We start from the raw sequence: 23,316 nt of genomic DNA, 5'->3' as shown, positions 1-23,316 counted from the left end.
ACCCTCAGCTGACGCAGGTCTCTCCTCCCCTCTGCAAGCCCATGCTGCAACCCTGCTCCAACCCTGCTGCTGTGCTGGGGCTGCCCCAGACTCGGTTTGCTGGAACTTCAGGCTGGATGCCTCTCTCCTGTTGCTCCAATGCCGACTCTCAGCCCGGCCGCTCTGGCAGATGAAGATCTAGGCGCTGCTTCAGGTTCTCAGCAGCAGGTAAGGCTACTTTCACACTTGCGGCAGAGTGATCCGGCAAGCAGTTCCGTTGCCGGAATTGACTGCCGGATCCGTTAAAGTCAACATTACCGGATATTTTTCATGCAACGGATCCGTCGTTCCGGCAATAGTATTTTATGCCGGATCCGTCATTCCGTTGCATCCGGCATACACTTTTCGACGTATCCGTCTGCCGGATCCGTCATAATAACGGATCCGTCTGTTCCATTTCCTTCCGTTTGTAAACGGAAAGACGGATCCGTTATTTAAATTTCAGAGATAAAAGATTTTAATCTGTTAAGCAAATACTACAAGTGGCTATAAAAGAAAAAACAAGGTCACTTACCACTCAGAAGTTCCTTCTGCAGAGTGCAAAGATGATGCCAGGCCATATTAGTTTTGGATTTCAGGCTCTTATTCTGGTTTCGCGCTGGAGAAGACGTCTTCGAGACAGACAGCGTAGAAAGCGTCGCTATTGGGTGCATCCAATAACCTCTGCAAGGATAAGAAGGGGAGTTTTTGAAACTCTGTTTCCCGAATTGAGGAATTATCCTGACAAATTTTCTAATTACTTACGGATGACGGTAGAAAGTTTTGATGATCTTTTACAACGGGTGTCACCTCACATTCAAAGACAAGACACCACTTTCCGCCGCTGTGTTTCCCCAGCAGAACGCCTGTTGTTGACCATAAGGTAAAGTAGATAAATATTATATATAGTACCAATTTCTGTCTATATTTATATATACATTATATAATTTTTTTAAATACATAAAATTCTATTTTTCTATAGGTTTCTTGCAAGTGGAGAAAGTTTTAGCTCACTCCATTTCCAATTTCGCCTTGGCATATCGACTGTTTCAATTATTGTGAAGGAGACATGCCGTGTTTTGTGGGATCAACTTCATGATGAATTTATTCCACATCCAACTAGACAGCAGTGGAAAGAAATTGCTGAAAAATATTGGCAAATTTGTCAGTTTCCCAACTGCATAGGTGCAGTAGACGGGAAACATATAAGAATAATCAAGCCCCAAGGAACCGGATCTGAGTTTTACAACTATAAGAAATATTTTTCTATTATTCTAATGGCTATCGCTGATGCAGAATATCGTTTTGTTGCCGTCGACGTAGGGGCCTATGGACGCACCAACGATTCAATGGTTTTTAAAAATTCTTATATGGGACGGAGTCTATATAACAGACAATTTGATTTCCCTCAGCCTCAACCACTGCCAGGTACTGATGCCCCACCCATGCCGTTTGTATTGGTTGGTGATGAGGCATTCCAAATGTGTGGAAATCTTCTTAAACCTTATTCAAGCCGCGGATTAAATTTAATGAAACGGACATACAACTACCGCTTGACCAGGGCTCGGAGAATGGTTGAATGTACATTTGGAATTTTGGTTGCAAAATGGCGAATTTTTACAAAACCAATTCATATGAAGGTGGAATCGGTGGATGAGGTTGTAAAGTGTGCTGTTGTGTTACACAACTACCTCCTTAAAAAGGAACCACTCAATTTGGACCAGATACCGGAGGACAGCGAGATGGCAAGCATTGAAAGTTTTGGACCACGGTCAAGTGTTGCGGTATCACGGATGAGAGACTGTTTTGCAGATTCTTTTTGCTCGGAGGCAGGAAGGGTGGACTGGCAGGACCGATTTGTCTAAACATTTTGGATTTAATTTTACTGTTAATTTCTGTTTATTTGGTTGTTTACAGATTTTTGTATTACTTTTAAATAGGATTTGTGTTTGAATAAATATTGTTTTTCAAAGTATTTGAATTTTTATTTATATACCACGATAGAAGAGAAATACATTCTTTGTTTTCAACACTGATGTTATATTATTGTGTTGTTATATACTCATTTTCAATCTTCTATATCACTAGAGGAGCGACACATACTAGTGTCGCTCTGCTGGCGCAGGTAGATTTAATCAGGCCTGTTATTGTGTAGTGATCTGACCAACGCCAGAGGAGCGACACATACTTGTGTCGCTCCTCTGGCGCAGGTAGATTTAATCAGGCCTGTTATTGTGTAGTGATCTGACCAACGCCAGAGGAGCGACACATACTTGTGTCGCTCCGCTGGCGCAGGTAGATTTAATCAGGCCTGTTATTGTGTAGTGATCTGACCAACGCCAGAGGAGCGACACATACTTGTGTCGCTCTGCTGGCGCAGGTAGATTTAATCAGGCCTGTTATTGTGTAGTGATCTGACCAACGCCAGAGGAGCGACACATACTTGTGTCGCTCTGCTGGCGCAGGTAGATTTAATCAGGCCTGTTATTGTGTAGTGATCTGACCAACGCCAGAGGAGCGACACATACTTGTGTCGCTCCGCTGGCGATTGGACATTTTTAAAGACCTTTCCTACATACACTAAAGTAATATCCCATCGCTGGTGGAGCAAACCAAGTATAGTTCACTTCAAAAGCGATGTGGATGTTCACTGTTATTAAAAAAATTTTTTAAATAAATACAAAGCAAATAAAATTTTAAAAACAATCAAACTTTTATTTTAAAATTAAATAATTTTAAATAATATAAATAACTTTTTGAAATAAAAAAATATTAAAAGAAAAGGCTACAAATGCCTGTAAGTAGGACCAGTGGGAGTAGAAGGTTGGGTGGTGGTGGAGGTTTGAACACTGGTTGGTCCCCCTCGTTCCTGTGCCCCTGTGGACATAAAAGTGTGTGTTGTGGCAAGGACAACAGAGGGAGTATTCAATCTGGATGGGGGAGCGGGAGAAGGAGTTGACCGAGCAAGAGTAGAAGGAGTGTTGAAACTGGCAGAAGGAAAATATTGAGGAGGAGAAGGAGAAAAGTGGTGAGAAAAGTGCTCGGTGGAATGGGGAGGCTGGGATGGGGGCTGAGGAGGTAGGAAAGGGGGGTAGGTAGTTTGGGTAGGGGGTTGTTGAGGTTGTGATGGGGGATAGGGCATGGATGGGGGATAGGGCATGGATGGGGGATAGGGCATGGATTGGGGATAGGATGTGGGGCGGTGCTGAACTTGCCACAAGACACTGTCCACCTGTCTTCGGGCCTCAAACAACTGGTCGGGCGTAAATCGTTCCATCACGGGGAGCAACGAATACCAATAGTGATGCACAGGACCCAATTGCGACGTATGCACCGCCCCCTCCTGCAGACGTCGCACTTGTTCCTCCAAAGCTGCAATTCGATTGGTATATCCCATCAAGGACTCGTAAACGAGCCTTGTGAGATCCTCGTAGTCCGCCTGACGGCTCCTACCGGTCCTCTGGCGACGCATCAATGCCTCAAAAAGTGGTGCCATTGTGGCCATTGTTGCGTCGCCAGAGGGCACAGGTAGGGGAACATTGAGGTCCCGACCAGCTGTTGGAGTAGAACGTGAGGGACCTGCGGTGGGCGGCTCTTCGGGGACCGCCTCTTGTGCTCCGGCCTCTGGAAGGACTTCACGAGGAGCTTGGTGCGCCCGAGTACTGCTAGATGTGCTGTAAAAGCAAAAAAATAATAATTAATGGACAAATAGGGAACTATATGTGAATGTCCCAGACAGAGTGTCAAATGACAGTCTGGCTAGGCCACACACATAGATTGGAGATTAGTATTCATAATTATTATAAAGATTAGAGCTTACGTTCGCAGCTGTAGGGTTCTACGTAGAAAACCTAATGCGGCCGCATACCGGTACGGCCGCTTTGTGGCTGCTTTCGAACCACTCGGGCGCTTGACCTCCTCGTTGTAGTCCTTCTTATAGCGGTCCCTCATTGACCGCCACCGCACCAGGATTGTAGTCCCTGTCGGGAAGAAAAATAAATAAAAATTAATATTATAATAATTTTTATTTCTGACATCTGAAATGGTTTAGTATTTGTTTGAACCTGCTACAACAACAATAAAAAAATTATTGATGTTCACTATAGGTAGCAGTGAGTGACAAAATTCAACCAGACACAAAACCAATTCTCAATGAAAAGTAGACATGTGCATTATACTAGAGTATACTTACGGCACTCCTCCCATTGACTCTCAATTAGCCACCAAGACTTCGCATATCTCAAGCCAGAGGAGCCGGGTACCGTGATGGTCAGCATGGCGGCGGTCCGTGTGGTCCCACAGTGGTGGTCTGTCCTCCACCATCTGGATGAGGAGGTCATTGTCAATTATACAACTGCCAAATTCCTCCTCATCCGTTCTGGTGGAGCGTCTTGAACCCTAAAAACATATAAAAAATATAAAATAAATTAATATCTAATGTTTAAAGGGATTCTAACACCAGGTTTGGGGCTATAGAGATACGGACCTGCACGGCTAGATCGCCGCTAGCATGTCCGCAATATATGTGTCCTATAGGGCTGTGTGGTTTAAATTTAAAAAAAGAAATTATTTTTTAGATATGTAAATGAGTGTTGAATGTGTCGCTCATGCGCTGTTCTCTGCATGAAGCTGATGTCAGGACAGGGAAGGAACACTATACCGACACTGCACACAAGGAAGGTTAGTGCAGCCCCTTGGACAAATTCAACAGTCATTTACATATCTATAAAATACTTTATAAAATCAATTAAAAGCACACAGCCCTATAGGACAGATATATTGCGAACATGCTAGCGGCGATCTAGCCGTGCAGGTCCCTATCTCTATAGGCCCAAACCTAGTGACAGAAATGCTTTTAACAGATTTGCAATTAAAAATACTCCTCTATGAAATACTCACACGAACACGACCGCCACGGGCTCCACGACTTCCTCTGGCTTGAGATTGACGACCTCTATTGGAGTCAACGGGACTAGCGACCTGTAACAATAATAAAAAAAAAATTAAAAGAGAAATAATAATATTGAGAGAAAAATAAATAAAACAAAAATTTAAAAATTACCGCTTCATGTCCTCCACCACCAACTTCCTCCTCTCCAGCAGCAGGCTCTGTGTCGCGAGGCCTCTCCTCCACAGATGATGACTATGAAATAAAAAAAATGAAAATTTAAAATGCGTTCATAATGTAAATGCAGAATGCTTTCAAAAATTTTTTACCTCATGTCTGCGCCGACGTCTTGGAGGAGAGGTCCCGGCATCAGTAGAAGATGTTGAGCCTGTAGAAAAAAAATATATTAATCAAATTATCATTATTAAATACTATTAATACAAAAAAAAAAAGACTAATTATACTTACTTGACATTATAGTATAAAAATTCTTTATTCTTTAGGTTTTACGTCCCTTTCTGATCTTTAATATTTTTTTTTTTGTCTTTGGCCCAAAAATATAAATCGAGTTTGAACTCCTTGAGAAAAAAAAAAGCGAGTTAACTTTTTGTAGGACTACTACTACTACCACCACCCCTAGCATCAACTATCGACTTGCACCACATGCAGTGCCTCTGCAAAACTACATAGACACTGCATGTGCTGCAAGTACATAGTGGATGCTAGGGGTGGTAGTCAACAGGACTACTACCCCTAGCATCCCAGCCACTATGTACTTGCAACACATGCAGTCCCTATGCAAAAGTACATAGGCCCCACTGGTGGTACAAGTACATAGTGGATGCTAGGAGTAGTAATCAACAAGACTACTACTCCTAGCATGATCTATACAGCTCCTATGTATAATAGGAGCTGCTTATATTTTTTTTCACTGTAAAATTGAAAACGAACAAAAAAAAAACAAACTTTCTACTCACCTAGACTGGCGTCCTCCCTTCTCCCTCGCAGGCAGGATCGAAGAGAGACAGGAAGTTGACGGCGCCCACAGCTCCTCCTATTCGATTGCGCAGGCGCAGAAAGAAGAGCCGGATCCGTCGATCAGGCAAACAACGGAAATCTTTGTGACGGATCCGGCTCTAATGCATTCCTATGGAGAAAAACGCCGGATCCGTCATTCCGGCAAGTCTTCAGTATTTTTCGCCGGAGAAAAAACCGTAGCATGCTACGGTTTTTTCTTTTGCCTGATCAGTCAAAATGACTGAACTGAAGACATCCTGATGCATCCTGAACGGATTACTCACCATTCAGAATGCATGGGGATATGACGGATCAGTCGTTTTCCGGCATAAAGCACTTTTGACGGAACTCTATGCCGGAAAACAATAACGCAAGTGTGAAAGTAGCCTAAGGGATCATCACAGAGGAGCTGTCCCCGCTCCTGATATGCCTGGTTTAATAGCTTCATGCATTTCCAATGTAATAACAATTCTGGAGCCTCTACTCTTATGTCTGTATGTTGTGCCATTCCTTTATTATTTCTACTAGACGTTATGGATGAATAATCAGTGGCAATATATAGGGGGGGCACATAAGATACCACAGTCAAAAATGGGGGGGCACTAATAATTTTCACCACTTAATCATACTACTGAAAACCCCCAAAATAAGTATATATAAATAAGATTACAAAATATGAGAGTATTGCGGTATGCAGGGATACCGGATGTTAAATCCCTCTGTAGGCCCTGCTAGGCTGAAACACACAGGCAGCCAATGGCAGTGCTGCCCTCTCCCTCCTAGCCACTAGCAGCTGAGGTGGGCGGGGGAAGATTCACTTGGCTGCCGAGGAGCCCGTAATAAAGCGGTTGGGCAGCATGGGCAGTACTTTCAGTTTGGCAAAACTGACAGATCGCCGCTGTCAGGGGGGGCACATGGGGGGGCAAGGAATAACCTAGGGGGCAATTCCCCCCCCCCCTTGCCACCTTGTAGCGATGCCTATGGATGAATTACAATTGGCTTTCAGTAAGGGTACAGAGGGGAGGTAACCAATTGGGGGGGGGGGGGTGTGTACCTGCACAGACTCACTCCATCCAATCAGTGCTGCCATTGTCAGACTATGCAGGTACACCCCCCCCCAACTGGTTACCTCCCCTCTGTACCCTTACTGCAGACTGCTAGCAATCATCCATAACTTCTAGTAGAAATAATAAAGGAATGGCACAACATACAGACATAAGAGTAGATGTTCCAGAACTGTTGTTACATTGGAAATGCATGAAGCTATTAAACCAGGCATGTCAGGAGCGGTGAAAGGTCCTCTTTAAGGCACCGCTGAAGCCAGTCAATGCTGTCCGCTGGCTCCACTTTCTGCAGTAGCTGCTCCATGGCTAGGTGTATAGCTCTTCAGAAGGTCCGGTATTATAGCTCTTCTTCTTCAGACTGGCAGCTGATAACACGATCACGGGACATATAAAGGAAACCCTTTTCCCTCTGCAGACGCAATCCTCCAATTGAAGTCCATAGGTACCTTACCTGAAGAGATGAGGAGAAAGAAAAATAAGGGGGGACCATACACATACCTACAATATTAACCCCTCAGGGACTGTGTTGCCATTTTTCTCCAAGCAATGCCGCTCTGGGGGGCCCTTTCATCACGCTGGGAGCGCAGGTCCTGCTGTCTCCGGGGAACTACATTTGTTAAAAATGGCCATTAATGAAAACGGATACACAGCCGGAATGAATGCACACATTGATGGAAAATGGCCATGAAAAAGCGCAGTGTATGTTTTTAGTGGCTAATTTTTTCCTCACTGTATGACTGTGGCTTTACTGGAGGGTACAGCAGTGCCCGAATGTTAAATGTTATAGTGGGCACCAGCACGATATCTGTGGTTATCTAATTGATGTGGAAGGGAAGTGGCATTGATGAACACATAAGGGGCAAGTGAGGCCACCAGCAATAATACCACAGACCCAACCAATAGAATAGGCCGTATTCAGGTGCTCTTCACCTGCTCCTTTCCAGCCCAAAAATGGCCTTGACTGCAGAAAAGTGGAAAAATCTCAGATACTTTTGTGTATACATGGCAGCTTCTGCCAAAAATGGACTGCATGTGTAAAATGTGGGCATGGTGTCGGAGCCCATCGGGACGCAGAAAAGACATGGCACCCTTTTTAGCCAAATCTATCATTCTGTGGAGGTGCCCTGATTCACCAGGAAGAGACACAGGTTGTCACGCAGTATACCAGTATCAATACATTTCCCCCAAAGCTTCTTACAGAAAGATTGAATTTCTAATTTCTGCAAACTTTCAATATTTGTAAAAAAAATTCATAATAGAGAATTTCATAATTGGATGATATCGGTGTTAGGTTTTATTTCTGTCAGCAGTCCAGGATCTGTGCTGAACTCCGCATGTAACGGTGGAAGTGAAGGAAGGAAAGTATCATCGGCAGCTGTTGTAGTGTGATGGGTGTACTGTACACAAAGAGCACAATACCTGGTCTTCTACTGACAGATACTGTTCTGTCTGGAGCAGGGATATTAGTATCAGGCAGCAGTCTGGTAATGCACAGACCTGCCGCTAGGGGAAGCAGGAGACCAGACGCCTCCCTGCACAGCACACGAAATGTCCCAATAGCGGACCTTTACCGCCGCCATGTTGTACCCATTAACTTAACGACTTCCTAAGACCCCGATAACCACAAAAAGCCACATACCATTCAGCACTAGACAGCCACCCTCCAACATGCACACAGGAGTTCAGCGACCACCCCACACAGCTCTCCCAAGCTGAGCGCCAAAACGGAATTCAGAGGAGAATCACGTGACTGATCTAGACTCAGCTGGGAGGTGAGTTATCTCCTTGCAATTTCCTAGCACTAGGTGGAGTGCCAGCTACAAGGTATTAGGAGAAAGCAGCACAGCCCTGACCATAGAGGTCTGGATAGATGGGCAACTGCAGGGGAAGAAGTAATGGGTAGGGCTGGGTATAGAGGAGATAAGTGTGTGTATCGGGAGCAATGCGGAAACTAGTAGTATGAAAATTACACAGAATAGTAGTAGCACAGTGCTGGTACGGTGAAGAGTACACGGAATAGTAGTGGCACAGTGCCAGTAGGATGAAGAGTACATGGAATAGTAGTGGCACAGTGCCAGTAGGATGAAGAGTACATGGAATAGTAGTGGCACAGTGCCAGTAGGATGAAGAGTACATGGAATAGTAGTGGCACAGTGCCAGTAGGGTGAAGAGTACACGGAATAGTAGTGGCACAGTGCCAGTAGGGTGAAGAGTACACGGAATAGTAGTGGGCACAGTGTGTCATGACTGTAGACTGGGACACACTCACACAGTGAACCCTAGCTGGAACCCAACCCGCTGTCCCTGCCTACTTGCAGAGCAAGCCCTAAGCGGCGAGTCCACAACTAGTCGACCATCCCTATAGTGGTAGGTGTATGAGCCAAACCAAGCAGCTGTGGTAAAAACCACAGGGACCTGTTCACACACAACAGAAAACAAAACTGACAAACACACAGAGAAGGGTCGTACAGAAATAGGTCAAGCCAGGAGGTCAATACAGTACCTAATCACAGAGGAGGGTAGTAACAAATAGCCAAGCCAAGGGTTCACACCGGATGGGAAACGGGGTATAAAATCGCAGAGAGAGAGGTCAAATCCAAATATCACCAATCCAAAAATGGACAGGAGCACAGCAAGGGAAAACCTATAACTAGCAAGGAGTATTTCCAGCAGGTGGTTTGAATAAAGAACTAATCACCCCCAACAAGTATGTGCGCTTACATCACCGGGGGGCATGGCTAAATTGTCACATCATCAGGGGGCATGGATAAAGTGGTGGATCACCAGCAGGCGTGGCTTAAGTGATGCCTCGGCAAGTGGCATGGCCTAGGTGGCACATCAACAGGGAGGCCCTACTTGAGCCCCAGACTTCAGCGCAGGAGATCGCACAGGTAAGTTGGTGACAAAGTGGTTGGATGAAGAGTACACGCAATAGTAGTGGCACAGTGCCAGCAGCATGAAGAGTACATAGAATAGTAGTGGCACAGTGCTGGTAGAATGAAGAGTACACGCAATAGAGACAAGTGTGTGTATCGGGAGCAATGCGGAAACTAGTAGTATGAAAATTACACAGAATAGTAGTAGCACAGTGCTGGTACGGTGAAGAGTACACGGAATAGTAGTGGCACAGTGCCAGTAGGATGAAGAGTATATGGAATAATAGTGGCACAGTGCCAGTAGGATGAAGAGTACATGGAATAGTAGTGGCACAGTGCCAGCAGCATGAAGAGTACATAGAAAAGTAGTGGCACAGTGCTGGTAGGATGAAGCGTACACGGAATAGTAGTGGCACAGTGCTGGTAGGATGAAGCGTACACGGAATAGTAGTGGCACAGTGCTGGTAGGATGAAGCTTACACGGAATAGTACTGGCACAGTGCTGGTAGGATGAAGAGTAAACTGAATAGTAGTGGCTAGTGATGGACGAACATCTGCCGTGGCGGTTCGCGATCAAATGTTCGCGAACCACAAGTTCGCGGCGGGTCCCATTCATTTTAATGGCAGGCGAACCTGAAAAACCTTCAGCTCATATTTGCAGCCAAGAAATAATTACTAGAAGTGCACAAATAGTCCCACAACATGGACAGTGACATACCAGATGTATTATTCGAATTTGCGATCTCCATTCATTTTTGTTTTCAATGCGAAATATCGGCAATATAATTTTCGCGTACGCGCAAATGCACTATACAGTACCCAAATGCACTATAAAGAAAGTATATTGGTATATAACACCCCGCTTCAATCAGTTTTTTTGGGGGACGACTGGTATATCACACCAGTAAAAATTATTTGTTCCAATAACGCTTGTCCCTCTATATACCTGCAGTATCGCAGCAGAACCGCACACAACTGCCGCACAATACAAATGCACTATAATGTACTTTCTAACATAGAAAGCATATTATAACATTGTACAAGGAAGGCAATCCATTAGAATATACATGAAGATAAAACGTAACCTTTAATAATTTTACTATGAGGGTCCATTCACACGTCCGTAAGTCCGCAATGTGCCTTCCGCAATTTGTGGACCGCACATCGCCGGCACTATAATAGAAAATGCCTAATCTTGTCTGCAATTGCGGACAAGAATAAGACATGTTCTATTTTTTTGCGGAAACAGAAGCACAGATGCGGAAGTGCGGATCCGCGGATGCGGACAGCACATTCCGGCCCCATTGAAAATGAATGGGTCTGCACCCGTTCCGCAAAATTGCGGAACGGATGCGGACCCATTTTGCGGACGTGTGAATGGAAAAGATATCCCTCAAAATCAATGAAATTATTAAAGTTAACCAAAAAGCATAGATGTGGTAGACAATAACAAGTGCTCGGCGGCACCAAATCAGAACCTATATGTCCTACTACAATCTGGGGGGTTCCAATGCACATCGATGAATCAAGGAGGGAAAGCAAAAAAACATCCATCCCTGGGCTAGATGATGATGTGGTATTGAAGGACAGGGTGGGCAAAGAACTGTCCCTGATATTGCCCTACAGGGGGGTGCTATAACCACAGACCACCCGCCCTAATAAGAGCGACCCCGGAACCTTACCCTATATAAAAATGGCCCTAGTAAGCCCCTAGCCCCCTGACTTCCAGGTGATCACTATATACACTGCGTGCAGAATTATTAGGCAAATGAGTATTTTGACCACATCATCCTCTTTATGCATGTTGTCTTACTCCAAGCTGTATAGGCTCGAAAGCCTACTACCAATTAAGCATATTAGGTGATGTGCATCTCTGTAATGAGAAGGGGTGTGGTCTAATGACATCAACACCCTATATTAGGTGTGCATAATTATTAGGCAACTTCCTTTCCTTTGGCAAAATGGGTCAAAAGAAGGACTTGACAGGCTCAGAAAAGTCAAAAATAGTGAGATATCTTGCATAGGGATGCAGCACTCTTAAAATTGCAAAGCTTCTGAAGCGTGATCATCGAACAATCAAGCGTTTCATTCAAAATAGTCAACAGGGTCACAAGAAGCGTGTGGAAAAACCAAGGCGCAAAATAACTGCCCATGAACTGAGAAAAGTCAAGCGTGCAGCTGCCAAGATGCCACTTGCCACCAGTTTGGCCATATTTCAGAGCTGCAACATCACTGGAGTGCCCAAAAGCACAAGGTGTGCAATACTCAGAGACATGGCCAAGGTAAGAAAGGCTGAAAGACGACCACCACTGAACAAGACACACAAGCTGAAACGTCAAGACTGGGCCAAGAAATATCTCAAGACTGATTTTTCTAAGGTTTTATGGACTGATGAAATGAGAGTGAGTCTTGATGGGCCAGATGGATGGGCCCGTGGCTGGATTGGTAAAGGGCAGAGAGCTCCAGTCCGACTCAGACGCCAGCAAGGTGGAGGTGGAGTACTGGTTTGGGCTGGTATCATCAAAGATGAGCTTGTGGGGCCTTTTCGGGTTGAGGATGGAGTCAAGCTCAACTCCCAGTCCTACTGCCAGTTTCTGGAAGACACCTTCTTCAAGCAGTGGTACAGGAAGAAGTCTGCATCCTTCAAGAAAAACATGATTTTCATGCAGGACAATGCTCCATCACACGCGTCCAAGTACTCCACAGCGTGGCTGGCAAGAAAGGGTATAAAAGAAGAAAATCTAATGACATGGCCTCCTTGTTCACCTGATCTGAACCCCATTGAGAACCTGTGGTCCATCATCAAATGTGAGATTTACAAGGAGGGAAAACAGTACACCTCTCTGAACAGTGTCTGGGAGGCTGTGGTTGCTGCTGCACGCAATGTTGATGGTGAACAGATCAAAACACTGACAAAATCCATGGATGGCAGGCTTTTGAGTGTCCTTGCAAAGAAAGGTGGCTATATTGGTCACTGATTTGTTTTTGTTTTGTTTTTGAATGTCAGAAATGTATATTTGTGAATGTTGAGATGTTATATTGGTTTCACTGGTAAAAATAAATAATTGAAATGGGTATATATTTGTTTTTTGTTAAGTTGCCTAATAATTATGCACAGTAATAGTCACCTGCACACACAGATATTCCCCTAAAATAGCTAAAACTAAAAACAAACTAAAAACTACTTCCAAAAATATTCAGCTTTGATATTAATGAGTTTTTTGGGTTCATTGAGAACATGGTTGTTGTTCAATAATAAAATTAATCCTCAAAAATACAACTTGCCTAATAATTCTGCACTCCCTGTAGATCTGTGTGTTTTTGACTCATTGTAAAAGTATATTATAAGTATATCGCACCCCTCTGTGTATCACACCTATACCAGTCCTTAAAAAGACTTTTGTGGCCCTATCAGCTAGCGTTTGGTGTCCCTAACAGCCTGTCCCTGCTCCATACAGCAGCCTCTCCCTACACTGGCAAAAGACTGAATGTAAAATGGCGGCCAGATCAGGTTTATTTATGAGGTAGGGGGTATGTCCATGTGCTTAAATGTCTCAATTGGCTGTCCTGTACCACCTGATGGATGTGTCATCGGTCAAAGTTCTTCACAATGTAAAAGAATATTGCGGGCGCGAATTTCTCCATATGTTCGGCGAATCGCGAACAAGCAAAATTCACCGCGAACCGCAAGTCCATCTCTAGTAGTGGCACAGTGTCGGCAGCATGAAGAGTACACTGAATAGTAGTGGCACAGTGTCGGCAGCATGAAGAGTACACTGAATAGTAGTGGCACAGTGTCGGCAGCATGAAGAGTACACGGAATAGTAGTGGCACAGTGCCGGCAGGGTGAAGAGTACACGGAATAGTAGCGGCACAGTGCCGGCAGGGTGAAGAGTACACGGAATAGTAGCGGCACAGTGCTGGTAGGGTGAAGAGTGCATGGAATAGAAGCGAAAGCAGAAAAGTGGTATATGAGAAGTACATAGACAGATCTTCATCAGAGACAAACTTATTTAAAAATACAGACCCTTTTCCCAGCAAACAGGAGTGTATGAAGCGGGCGCGCTGGCTGTTGCCAGCCGTATAACACAAATGACTGGTAATGGAGATAACACCAGTTTGGTCCATTTAACCGCCTACATATGCTGTGGTCAATGGTGAACCCTTCATCTGAGCTGTTAGAGGCAGGGGTTTCTTTCATCACCCAGTCAGTACTCGTACAATATAATTTTTTTTAGGTTAAAAAAAATGAAAATATAGGTCTCCCACCTCTATCACATTTTTTATAGAGGTTCCTCTGTTGTGCATATTTTAAGGGTTCTTTTTGCCTACTTTGTGATTTTTGGCACGCATCTTCTCTGAGCAATGTGACCTAAATCAAAAACAGGAATATTTGCACAGATCTTAAGACACACACATGGTAGGGTACCATGAGGCAGTGGTGTATCTTCAATGGAGATAAAAGAGAGAACGGAGGCAGCGCCATTTCTGTAATACCACCAGAGTTCAGGGATGTTCAGTAAGCTGTCAAGACACTCGCCTGGCTTCATTGTGAAATGAATGAGTGTATGCAGACCTTAACCGCGGAAAGGTCTCCTTCCTGTCCTGCTCCTTAATCCTCATCCGCTATGCGCTTGAATCAGCGTCTGGGACATTCACCAATGGTTTCCAGAAAAATAAAAAAGGATGGACTTCTATTAATCAGCGCCGTACAGAGGCAGGTACACAGTTAAACATAACGCATCCGAAATTTAAAATCCATTTGGTGTGCAGGGCTCAGGTGGGAGGGACATGCTAACTTGAAAGAGGAAAAAGTAACCCAAGCGCCTGACACCCTGCTGCCGACATTCGTAATGTCTGTTACCATAATATATATTCTCTGGCATCCAGCAATCTTAATACAATAAATTTAAAATGAATTTAAAAAAGTAGGTGCAGGAGTCATAAGAAAGTCCAAATGTGCAACAATGTATAAGTGATATCCAAATTATGCAGAAATGTATAATATACATAAGTCATGGAAATAATCAGTTGACTGATATAAACTGTCACTCCTCTTGTACATACAATTAATTGTGATTGCAAAATTAAGGTATCCATAAAATGGTTATAACTATAAAATAAAACCAGAAAAAATATAAAATACTATACAGAATTGTCATTTTGCATTATATGATTAGGATTAAAACTCAATCCAATTACATATACATTTAATAAACAAAATTAAAAACTTTTTGTCATATGCTTATTAACCATTTCTGGTTTCCCTGTGCTGGTCTGCCATCTTTATCTGCCTTTTCACTGTACTATATTCATTAAAAAATGTCTGCTGCTCTTTCGAAATGTCTTCCCATGTTGCTGCAGTCTTGCCTACAAGTCTCAGAATACTGCTGTGCTAAGGGGAAGAGTGTAAATTAGGGTGGACTTTTCCTCCATAATGATATTTCCACCCACCCTTTTATTTGATTAAAAAGGTTTTCCAGGACTTTCATACTGATGACCTATCCTCTGGATAGGTCATCAATATCTGATCGGTGGGGGTCTGACACCCGGGACCCCCGCCAATCAGCTGTTTAAGAAGGCATCAACCTGTATCTTTATTAGTAAAGAAGGTTTAATATCTATTTGAAATGCAATATGTGCGTATAATAGGTGCGGGTCCCACCTCTGGCTCGGCTAATTTTGGAACTCCTATAGCAGGAATAGAGGGGTGGCTGCGCATGAGCAGCTTGTTCTCCATTCACTTTCAAAAATAGTCAAGCGCCCTCTGAGTTTACGTTGGGGCTGTGTTCATGACCCATGTCGGGACCCACACTTATCAGGCATTTATGCATATCCTAATAGATGGAACAATCCCTTTAACCAGAATCTTTCCATCTACAGGGGTTATCATGATCAGACCCTTTAACCAGGATCATTAGCAGTTCTGAGGATGGACAATGACAAGAGTAATGTGACTGAGAGGATACAAAATCTTACCTTGGAGATCCTCTACCTGCTAACTGGAGAGGTAAGGGGTTGTTAGGATGTAATTTTAAAATTCTAAGTGCTCAAGTATTGTTTTTCTGTCATAAAAAATCTCTGTCCGTTGTAAACGTTAGATTGGCTTTGTGAGTGAAGTTGTTCATAGTAAATACAATGTGATTGTAATGGTGTAGACATTCGTCTTAGGGTATGTTCACATAGAGTTTTTGGAGAAGGTTTTGAGGCAGATTTCCCTGCAGGTATTTCAGCCATATCATGTGCCGGTCAATAAACCACTAATATGTTTTAGGTTTCTAAGCATAAAAACACTATTCTCAATATATTAAAGCAATTTTTTTTAAATTATGGGTTGAATGAGGGAGAAATAAAATAACAGAAAAAACATGCATAAGTCTCCCCTGGGACTTGAACTTAGGATCTCTACATACAAAGCTGAACACTTATCACCAAGCCATAGCCTTACCACATATAGAAGAATGTTTTTTTTTTTCCTATATTTAGAATGCTAACACACAGTGACGAGCAAAAGGGTAACAATGTTTTGAACTTTTGAATTTCAGGCTCCATATCTCACCATCCACTGCAGCTTTGAACGTGAGACTACCATAATTTTATAGACAGACAATTATCGTGGCCATCTCATATGCTAAATAGTTGCAAGCCCAATTTATGTATGATTAGTTATGCAGATTCTTGTCTGGTAACTTTATTGTAACTGCATTGTTACTGTTTTGGTCCTAAAATTTTATTTTTATTATTTTGTTAGTATTTTGTAAATCCACCTTTTGGCTTTCAACACCTGAATCCTTCTGGGCATGCTCTCAATCAGATTCAAGCATGTCTCAAACTGAAATCTGTTCCCAGGTCTCTTTTGGGTTTGGGAACTGTGGGGGCCAATGCAGCACCTCTTCTTTATTGTCATTGAATCATTTCTTCGACAATCTCGATGTATGCTTCGGGTCATTGTCCTGTTGTCATCCTTTTCATACCCATAGTACTCGGGCATATGAAGTAACTCATCTTGTAGGATATTAACATATAGTTCAGCATTGAGACTACCATCAATCCTGGTCAAATATCCATCACCTTTGGTTGGGAAACAACCCTATATCATCAGGCTTCCTCCACCGAACTTGACAATTCCTTCAATTTCTCGATCCGTTCGTCTTCTTTTCCCTTGTTTCTTCCAGACCCATTTGTACCCATCAGAGTTAAGTCTATTGACTTTCGTCTCATCACTCCAAATCGCCCCCCTTCCCAATCTTCTACTGTCCACTGTTCATACTTTTTTGCAAAGTCAAGCAAGGCTTCCTCACCTTTATTCGGGCCAACATTCCAGACTTATGTAAAGCGTTTCGCACGGTGCTTGCATGTATTTTGTGATCTCACTATAAGGGTCCATTCACACGTCCGTTGTTTCTTTCCTGATCTGTTCCGTTTTTTGTGGAACAGATCTGGACCCATTCATTTTCAATGGGTCCTGAAAAAAAATCAGACATTGAGCTGTCCGATTTTTTTCAGGACCCATTGAAAATGAATGGGTCCAGATCTGTTCCGCAAAAAACGGAACAGATCAGGAAAGAAACATCGGACGTGTGAATGGACCCTTAAGAAGCATACGAGCCACCTCCACTGTCGTGTTTTTCCCTCCAGAACTGATAGACCTTGTGATGAGCCGACTTGTTGACTCCGATATTTTGCCTAGACGTCCATCTCTTAGCTTTGAAATGGATGGACTTCATTTCATATTCTTCCAACTGTCATGGCACTCCATGATGCAGTTTGGCAATTTTCTTGGCCGAGATACCGCTATCGATGAGGTGGATGATGCTGTTTCTCTCTTTTGGGAAATCATCTTCATAGCCACTCCTGGATTCAAACCAGTGATCTTTTGCTTGAGAACAAGTTGTAATTTGCAGTATACAAAAAGAAAGATTGTTCCACCACCAGGAGAAAACAGTAACAATGCAGTTACACAACAAGAATTTACCTAACTAACCATATGCTAAATAGTTGCAAGTACAATTTATGTATGAGATGGCCACAATGATTGTCTATAAAATGATGGTAGTCTCACGTTCTAAGCTGTAGTGGATGTTGAGATATGGAGCCTGAAAGTCAAAAGTTCAAAACATTGTTACCCTTTTGCTCGTCAGTGTATTACTGATTTCATTATAATCACATATTGTGCCTGTGAATAAAGCAGTAATATGTATATTAGCTTTTTAAACATGGAAATCCGCTCTTCTCAACATTGTAAGGCTACAGTAAAGTAGTGTATATGGTATGTACATACTAGGACACAGCTGTGCCCTCACCATGCCAGTGTCTAGCCCTACCAATCATGGGCAGGGGGGAGTGTGCAGAGAACAGGGGGTGTTACAAAAGGATTCAGAATTCAGCTCTACCCCCTAAGTGCTCCAGTTTTCTCATTTGCATACAGACAAAAGAAAGATATATCATTTTAATCAGCATGATGACCCCTACGAGGCAGTATGCCTGGTTTAATACTGTTGATCATGCTGACAGATCCCCTTTTAAGTCTTTGTCTTAAATGATGGAAGGTGGACACCAGTCTGCCAGAGGGTGACTCTGTTGGTCTCTTATTTAACTTGAAAATCGATAATGGGTTACACTTCTTGCTGGTGCTATAAATCAAGATGGCATTTTCCAATATATGTTGTCTTGTTTCTTAAATAGGATTACATACCTCTAAAGAAGGCTGAGAAGGAGCTTGTCACAGTGACTTCACCTCATTCATTGATACATGAGCAGAAGATCCTCAAACTAACCAACAATATTGTGGAGCTGCTGACTGGAGAGGTTAGTGCTGCTGGAAATGCTGAGACATTATAGAGCGGGGGTAGGCAACCTCCGGCACTCCAGCTGTTGTGAAACTACAACTCCCAGCATGCATACTTGCTCTGCTCTTCTAAGAACTCTCATAGAAATGAATGGAGCATGCTGGGAATTGGAGTGCCGCAGGTTGCTGATCCCTGTTATAGAGTGAAACTAATGGAGGTGTCTAGATGTTGACTATCATTGTCTATGCCAGGTTCCTATAAGGTGTCAGGATGTCACTGTCTATTTTTCTATGGAGGAATGGGAGTATTTAGAAGGACAGAAGGATCTCTACAAAGACATTATAGAGATTCGCCAGACCCTCATTTCATTGGGTAAGAGACATAACCAGATAAATATGTCTACTTAAAAACCCTATATAAACAATGTAGTCATGGTATGTGTCTCCTACAGGTGAGTCTAGTAAGAGGGATACACCAGAGAGATGTCCTAGTCCAATTTATGATGAAGATGCCATAAAGGAAAATAAGAACACCTCACAAGTTTACAAGGTCAATAAAAGACTAATAAATATTTCAAAGTATTGCATAGGAGGATCCATGTTACCGATTAAAGCCGTTTAGGTTAGGCTATCTGTAAGCTGCACTATGGGGCGGAAAAACTAGGGGGCATATATCATGTCAAAAATGTTGATGCAAGTGCTAGTTTGCTCCACAATTTGTAACTTTTTGACAATCTCAGCCACACTCGCCACTTTTACAAATTATGGATTTTTTTTAGACTTCATTTTCTTTTCATTATTTAGGAGGGTGATCTGAATATTGTGTTGATGGATATTGATCCAGAGAATGAAAATGAATTATTAGATGTGAAGGTTAAGGAAGAAGAAATACCTATTGGTATCAACCTGGGTGAGTACTAAGCACTTGCCATAGACAAGACTCCCACATTTCCTTGTATGGTTTGGTTATTCTTCAGAGAACTTTGGGTTGAAGGAAGTGGACAACTTTGCTGGCCACTCTCTAGAAAGCACTTCACATACACCTCTGGGTTCAGATCTTACAGAAAACACCACAGCCTACTTTATGTATTGATATTGTTATATATTTTTGTAGGCAGAGACGACAGTGGGGGCAGCATGAAGGATTGTACAATTCCACCCGGTGGAATGGAAGATGGAGATGTCGCACAAGATTCTTCAAACACCAGTAAAGCAAATATAGGTTCACCATCAACTAATGAATCTTCTGATTCATCCAAACATAGAGAACATGTTCCTGAGATTGCTACATTTAAAGTTGGCTACAGAAGTGACAACATGTATGCCTGTTCTGAATGTGGCAAAGGTTTTTCCAAAAAAGATAAAATCATCATTCACATGAGAGTCCACACCGGGGAGAAGCCATATACCTGTCCCGAGTGTGGAAAACCCTTTACACAAAAAGCTAACCTGATGGCCCATCAAAAGACACACACAGGCGAAAGGCCGTTTTCCTGCACTGAGTGCGGCAAAGACTTTACCTGTAAATCAACACTTGTTAAACACTGGAGAATACACACGGGCGAGAAGCCCTTCTCATGTTCTGACTGTGGAAAATGCTTTTTCTACAAATCCCATCTTTTAGAACACCAAAGAATTCACACAGGTGAAAAACCTTTCACCTGCTCCAAGTGTGGCAAGTCTTTTAGACACAAGTCCCATGTCATTGGCCACCAGCGGGTCCACACTGGTGAGAAGCCCTTCACTTGCTCAAAGTGTGGTAAATGTTTTACACAGGAATCAAGTCTGGTCTATCATCAGAGGATCCACACAGGAGAGAAACCATTTAGCTGCCCTGAATGTGGAAAGTGTTTCACCTAGAAGTCTACTCTCGTGAAACATCTGGTAATCCATTCTGGACAAAAGCCATATTCCTGCTTGCACTGTGACAAGAGCTTTACCCAGAGGTCCATACTCAATGAACATCAGAAAAATCACACAGGAGAGCGGCCTTTTGTGTGCTCCATGTGTGGAAGGGCATTTACTCGCAAGTCTAATATGTTAAAACATCAGATCACGCACACAGGGGAGAAACCTTACAAGTGTGCAGAGTGCGGAAATAGCTTTACACAGAAGGCAAGTCTTGTCAAACACCAGAAACTTCATTCTGCGCAGGACTGAAAAGAAGGAACTTAGACATCTTTTGTTGTTTTTTTTTTAAAGATGTTAAAAGATACTATTGCCTGTATTTTCTTAATTTTACTAAGACATATTGACAGAAAATATTTATTTGCCTTAAAGGGGTTTTCTGGGATTTCTAACAGAGATGCTTATTTAGTAGTTTTCGTCATGCTTTTTTTTTTTATTTGGACTCTCCAGACCCATTCTCACCATGTAAATAAATCACTCTGGTTTTTTACATCCTGTATATAGCACTTTCTGATGCTGTATTCAACCATACCCAAAATGCACTTCCACAGCTCCAGCACCGCCACTAACAACACCCAGCTAGTTTATAGCTCCTCCCCCCAGCTAGTTTATAGCTCCTCCCACCAGCTAGTTACATAGTCACTCCCCTGGGTTTGGCTCGGGCAGGTTTAAATGCCCTAAATTTACACTTATATTTTCATTGATAAGTATGCAAATGTGGCCTCAGGAATAGACTAACACTACATTGTAGAAAATTCCAAATGCATCCTCTACGGTAGTCTGTTACTGCATAGAAGAACATAATAAATGTAGTCTCTGCAGTGGTGTAGGATCACAGTGGAGACCAGGCGAGATGTTGCTTCAACAGTAGTATAAAACCCCATCCTGAACTGTGCCAAATATTGCCCTAATGCTTATTGGAGAGGAGAGAACACTGGGTTGAACTGCAAGTCAGGGGAGTTCAAGGGGCTGCTCACCTGGTTTTGTTGTGCTGAGCGCCCAATGGCTAATATTGCATAAAGTGAAGGTTGTCACCGCTGCTGCTCATCATCCCTTAGTTCCATGGAAAATCTGGTCTACACAAGAAGATGCTGAAGAAAAAGAAAGGGATCGCCAGCGGTGCTGCGGACAGAAGGTACCGAGGAGCTGGATGAAGAAAACTCTTTATTTGTGACAAACTGTTTCGGGATCGAACCAATCCCTTCATCAGGTAAGCACACTATCAAGAAAGACAGACTTCAGCCTTATTGACACGTCAATGAATCACAGACATGTGCTGTCGCTATTCTCCACAGACAACACACAGATCCATTGAATTCAATGGATATATCCAGACGACCATTTTTGATGTGGACCATTGATTCACAGCAAAATAATTCACATTATTTTGATACATTTACCATACTAAAACATTTCCACCTATAAGCACCTGAAAACCACAGAGAACATGTGGATGCCATCCATGGTCAGTCCCACTGTTGCTAAGAGACACTCTGGAAATCTCCTTTTCGGCCCAGCAGTGCATGTGAGGACAAAAACGGACGCATAGAATAAAAAAGGACACTGTCACAGATGAACATTGCACCTTCATTTCATGAACGGAAAATTACATGGATATGTGAATAAGGCCTTTCTGTTAAACAGTTTTGATACATGAGGCCTATTAACTACAAGACTGAGATGTCCCACCATGCATGCAGAATTGTCCATGGAAGTACAATGTATTTGTCTTTATTAAAAAGGGTCGTGCAAAATATATCTGCCAAATTGTCCCATACATGGTCAGCTTATGCTGGATGTGGTCCCACAGCAACCTTCAGCACTGTGTTGTTTTTGGCACCAGTGCCCGCCGAAACATGCTAATCGTCAGGAATGCTGGGTCATGGACCCCCACTGATCTGATATTGATGACCTGTCCAGAGGATAATTAATCAATTTATAGAAAATGAAAAAACTCCTTTTAATAACAACATTTCAAAAAAACCTACCGTTATGGCAATATCGTGTTTTTATGGTGTCCTATTTTTGAACATTGATGTTTTAATAAAAACAAACATGTTTAAATTTTGGGGGGATTAATTTTGACATGTTTTTTTGTCTCACTAAGGGACTTGAAACTTTTATCTCTGCTTAGTATTCCACTGCCAGTCAATTCATTAGGCTATAGCTCTGGCATGGAATAATCAGCACAACTAAATCATCCTGCCCATGGGTCACTTCCCTTTGCTAATCTGCCTAGATGTTGCAGTCGCTGTGCTGTTGACAGCTGCATCTAGGGGGTTTATCTGTCAAGATCTGAGTTATCACTGATTGTGGTGATAGAGAGAGCAAAATAATTTGTAGATTTCAGGCCATAAGATCATTGATGCCTTATTCCCAAAACCAGAACACCAGGTCTGTATACACACAACCAGAGGAGCAGAACAACTTTACACACAGGAGATTGCACTTCATAAACCTTATTGTAGCCTTTGAGATGTCCTCAAAGCCCCTTTGTCCTTGTGGAGCCATTTGAAAAGTCAGGTACAGGATACCATGACCTGCAGTAGAGGGTCATGTATAAAAACCCATACAGATAAATATTCATCATTGAATTACTGGACCTAATTTATAACTTGACCGTGTGCTGCTCAGGACTGGAATTAGACCATCGACCAGCATCCCCTGTGTGAATGTCACCTCAATCAGAGGAGCTAATTAACCGCCTCTGGACCGCCTAACGCAGGATCGCGTTCCGGAGGCGGCAGCCCTGCGCAG

At 42.9% G+C, this 23,316-nt stretch overlaps 1 protein-coding gene across 1 annotated transcript; it reads left to right on the top strand.

Annotated features, from left to right (window-relative positions):
• The first annotated feature begins 53 nt into the window (after positions 1-53).
• LOC121006087 (oocyte zinc finger protein XlCOF7.1-like) lies at positions 54-22,623 on the top strand. Its single transcript, XM_040439001.1, has 7 exons — positions 54-207; positions 15,747-15,873; positions 18,549-18,671; positions 18,904-19,024; positions 19,104-19,201; positions 19,456-19,561; positions 19,766-22,623. The coding sequence occupies exons 2-7, from the start codon at positions 15,796-15,798 to the stop codon at positions 20,509-20,511; spliced, it is 1,272 nt and encodes a 423-aa protein (XP_040294935.1). The 5' UTR covers positions 54-207; positions 15,747-15,795; the 3' UTR covers positions 20,512-22,623.
• The last annotated feature ends 693 nt before the right edge of the window (positions 22,624-23,316 follow it).

The sequence above is a fragment of the Bufo bufo genome, chromosome 6 (genome assembly GCF_905171765.1).
Source record: "Bufo bufo chromosome 6, aBufBuf1.1, whole genome shotgun sequence".
In the NCBI taxonomy this organism is placed as follows: domain Eukaryota; kingdom Metazoa; phylum Chordata; class Amphibia; order Anura; family Bufonidae; genus Bufo; species Bufo bufo.
This window is presented reverse-complemented; position numbering and strand designations above follow the sequence as displayed.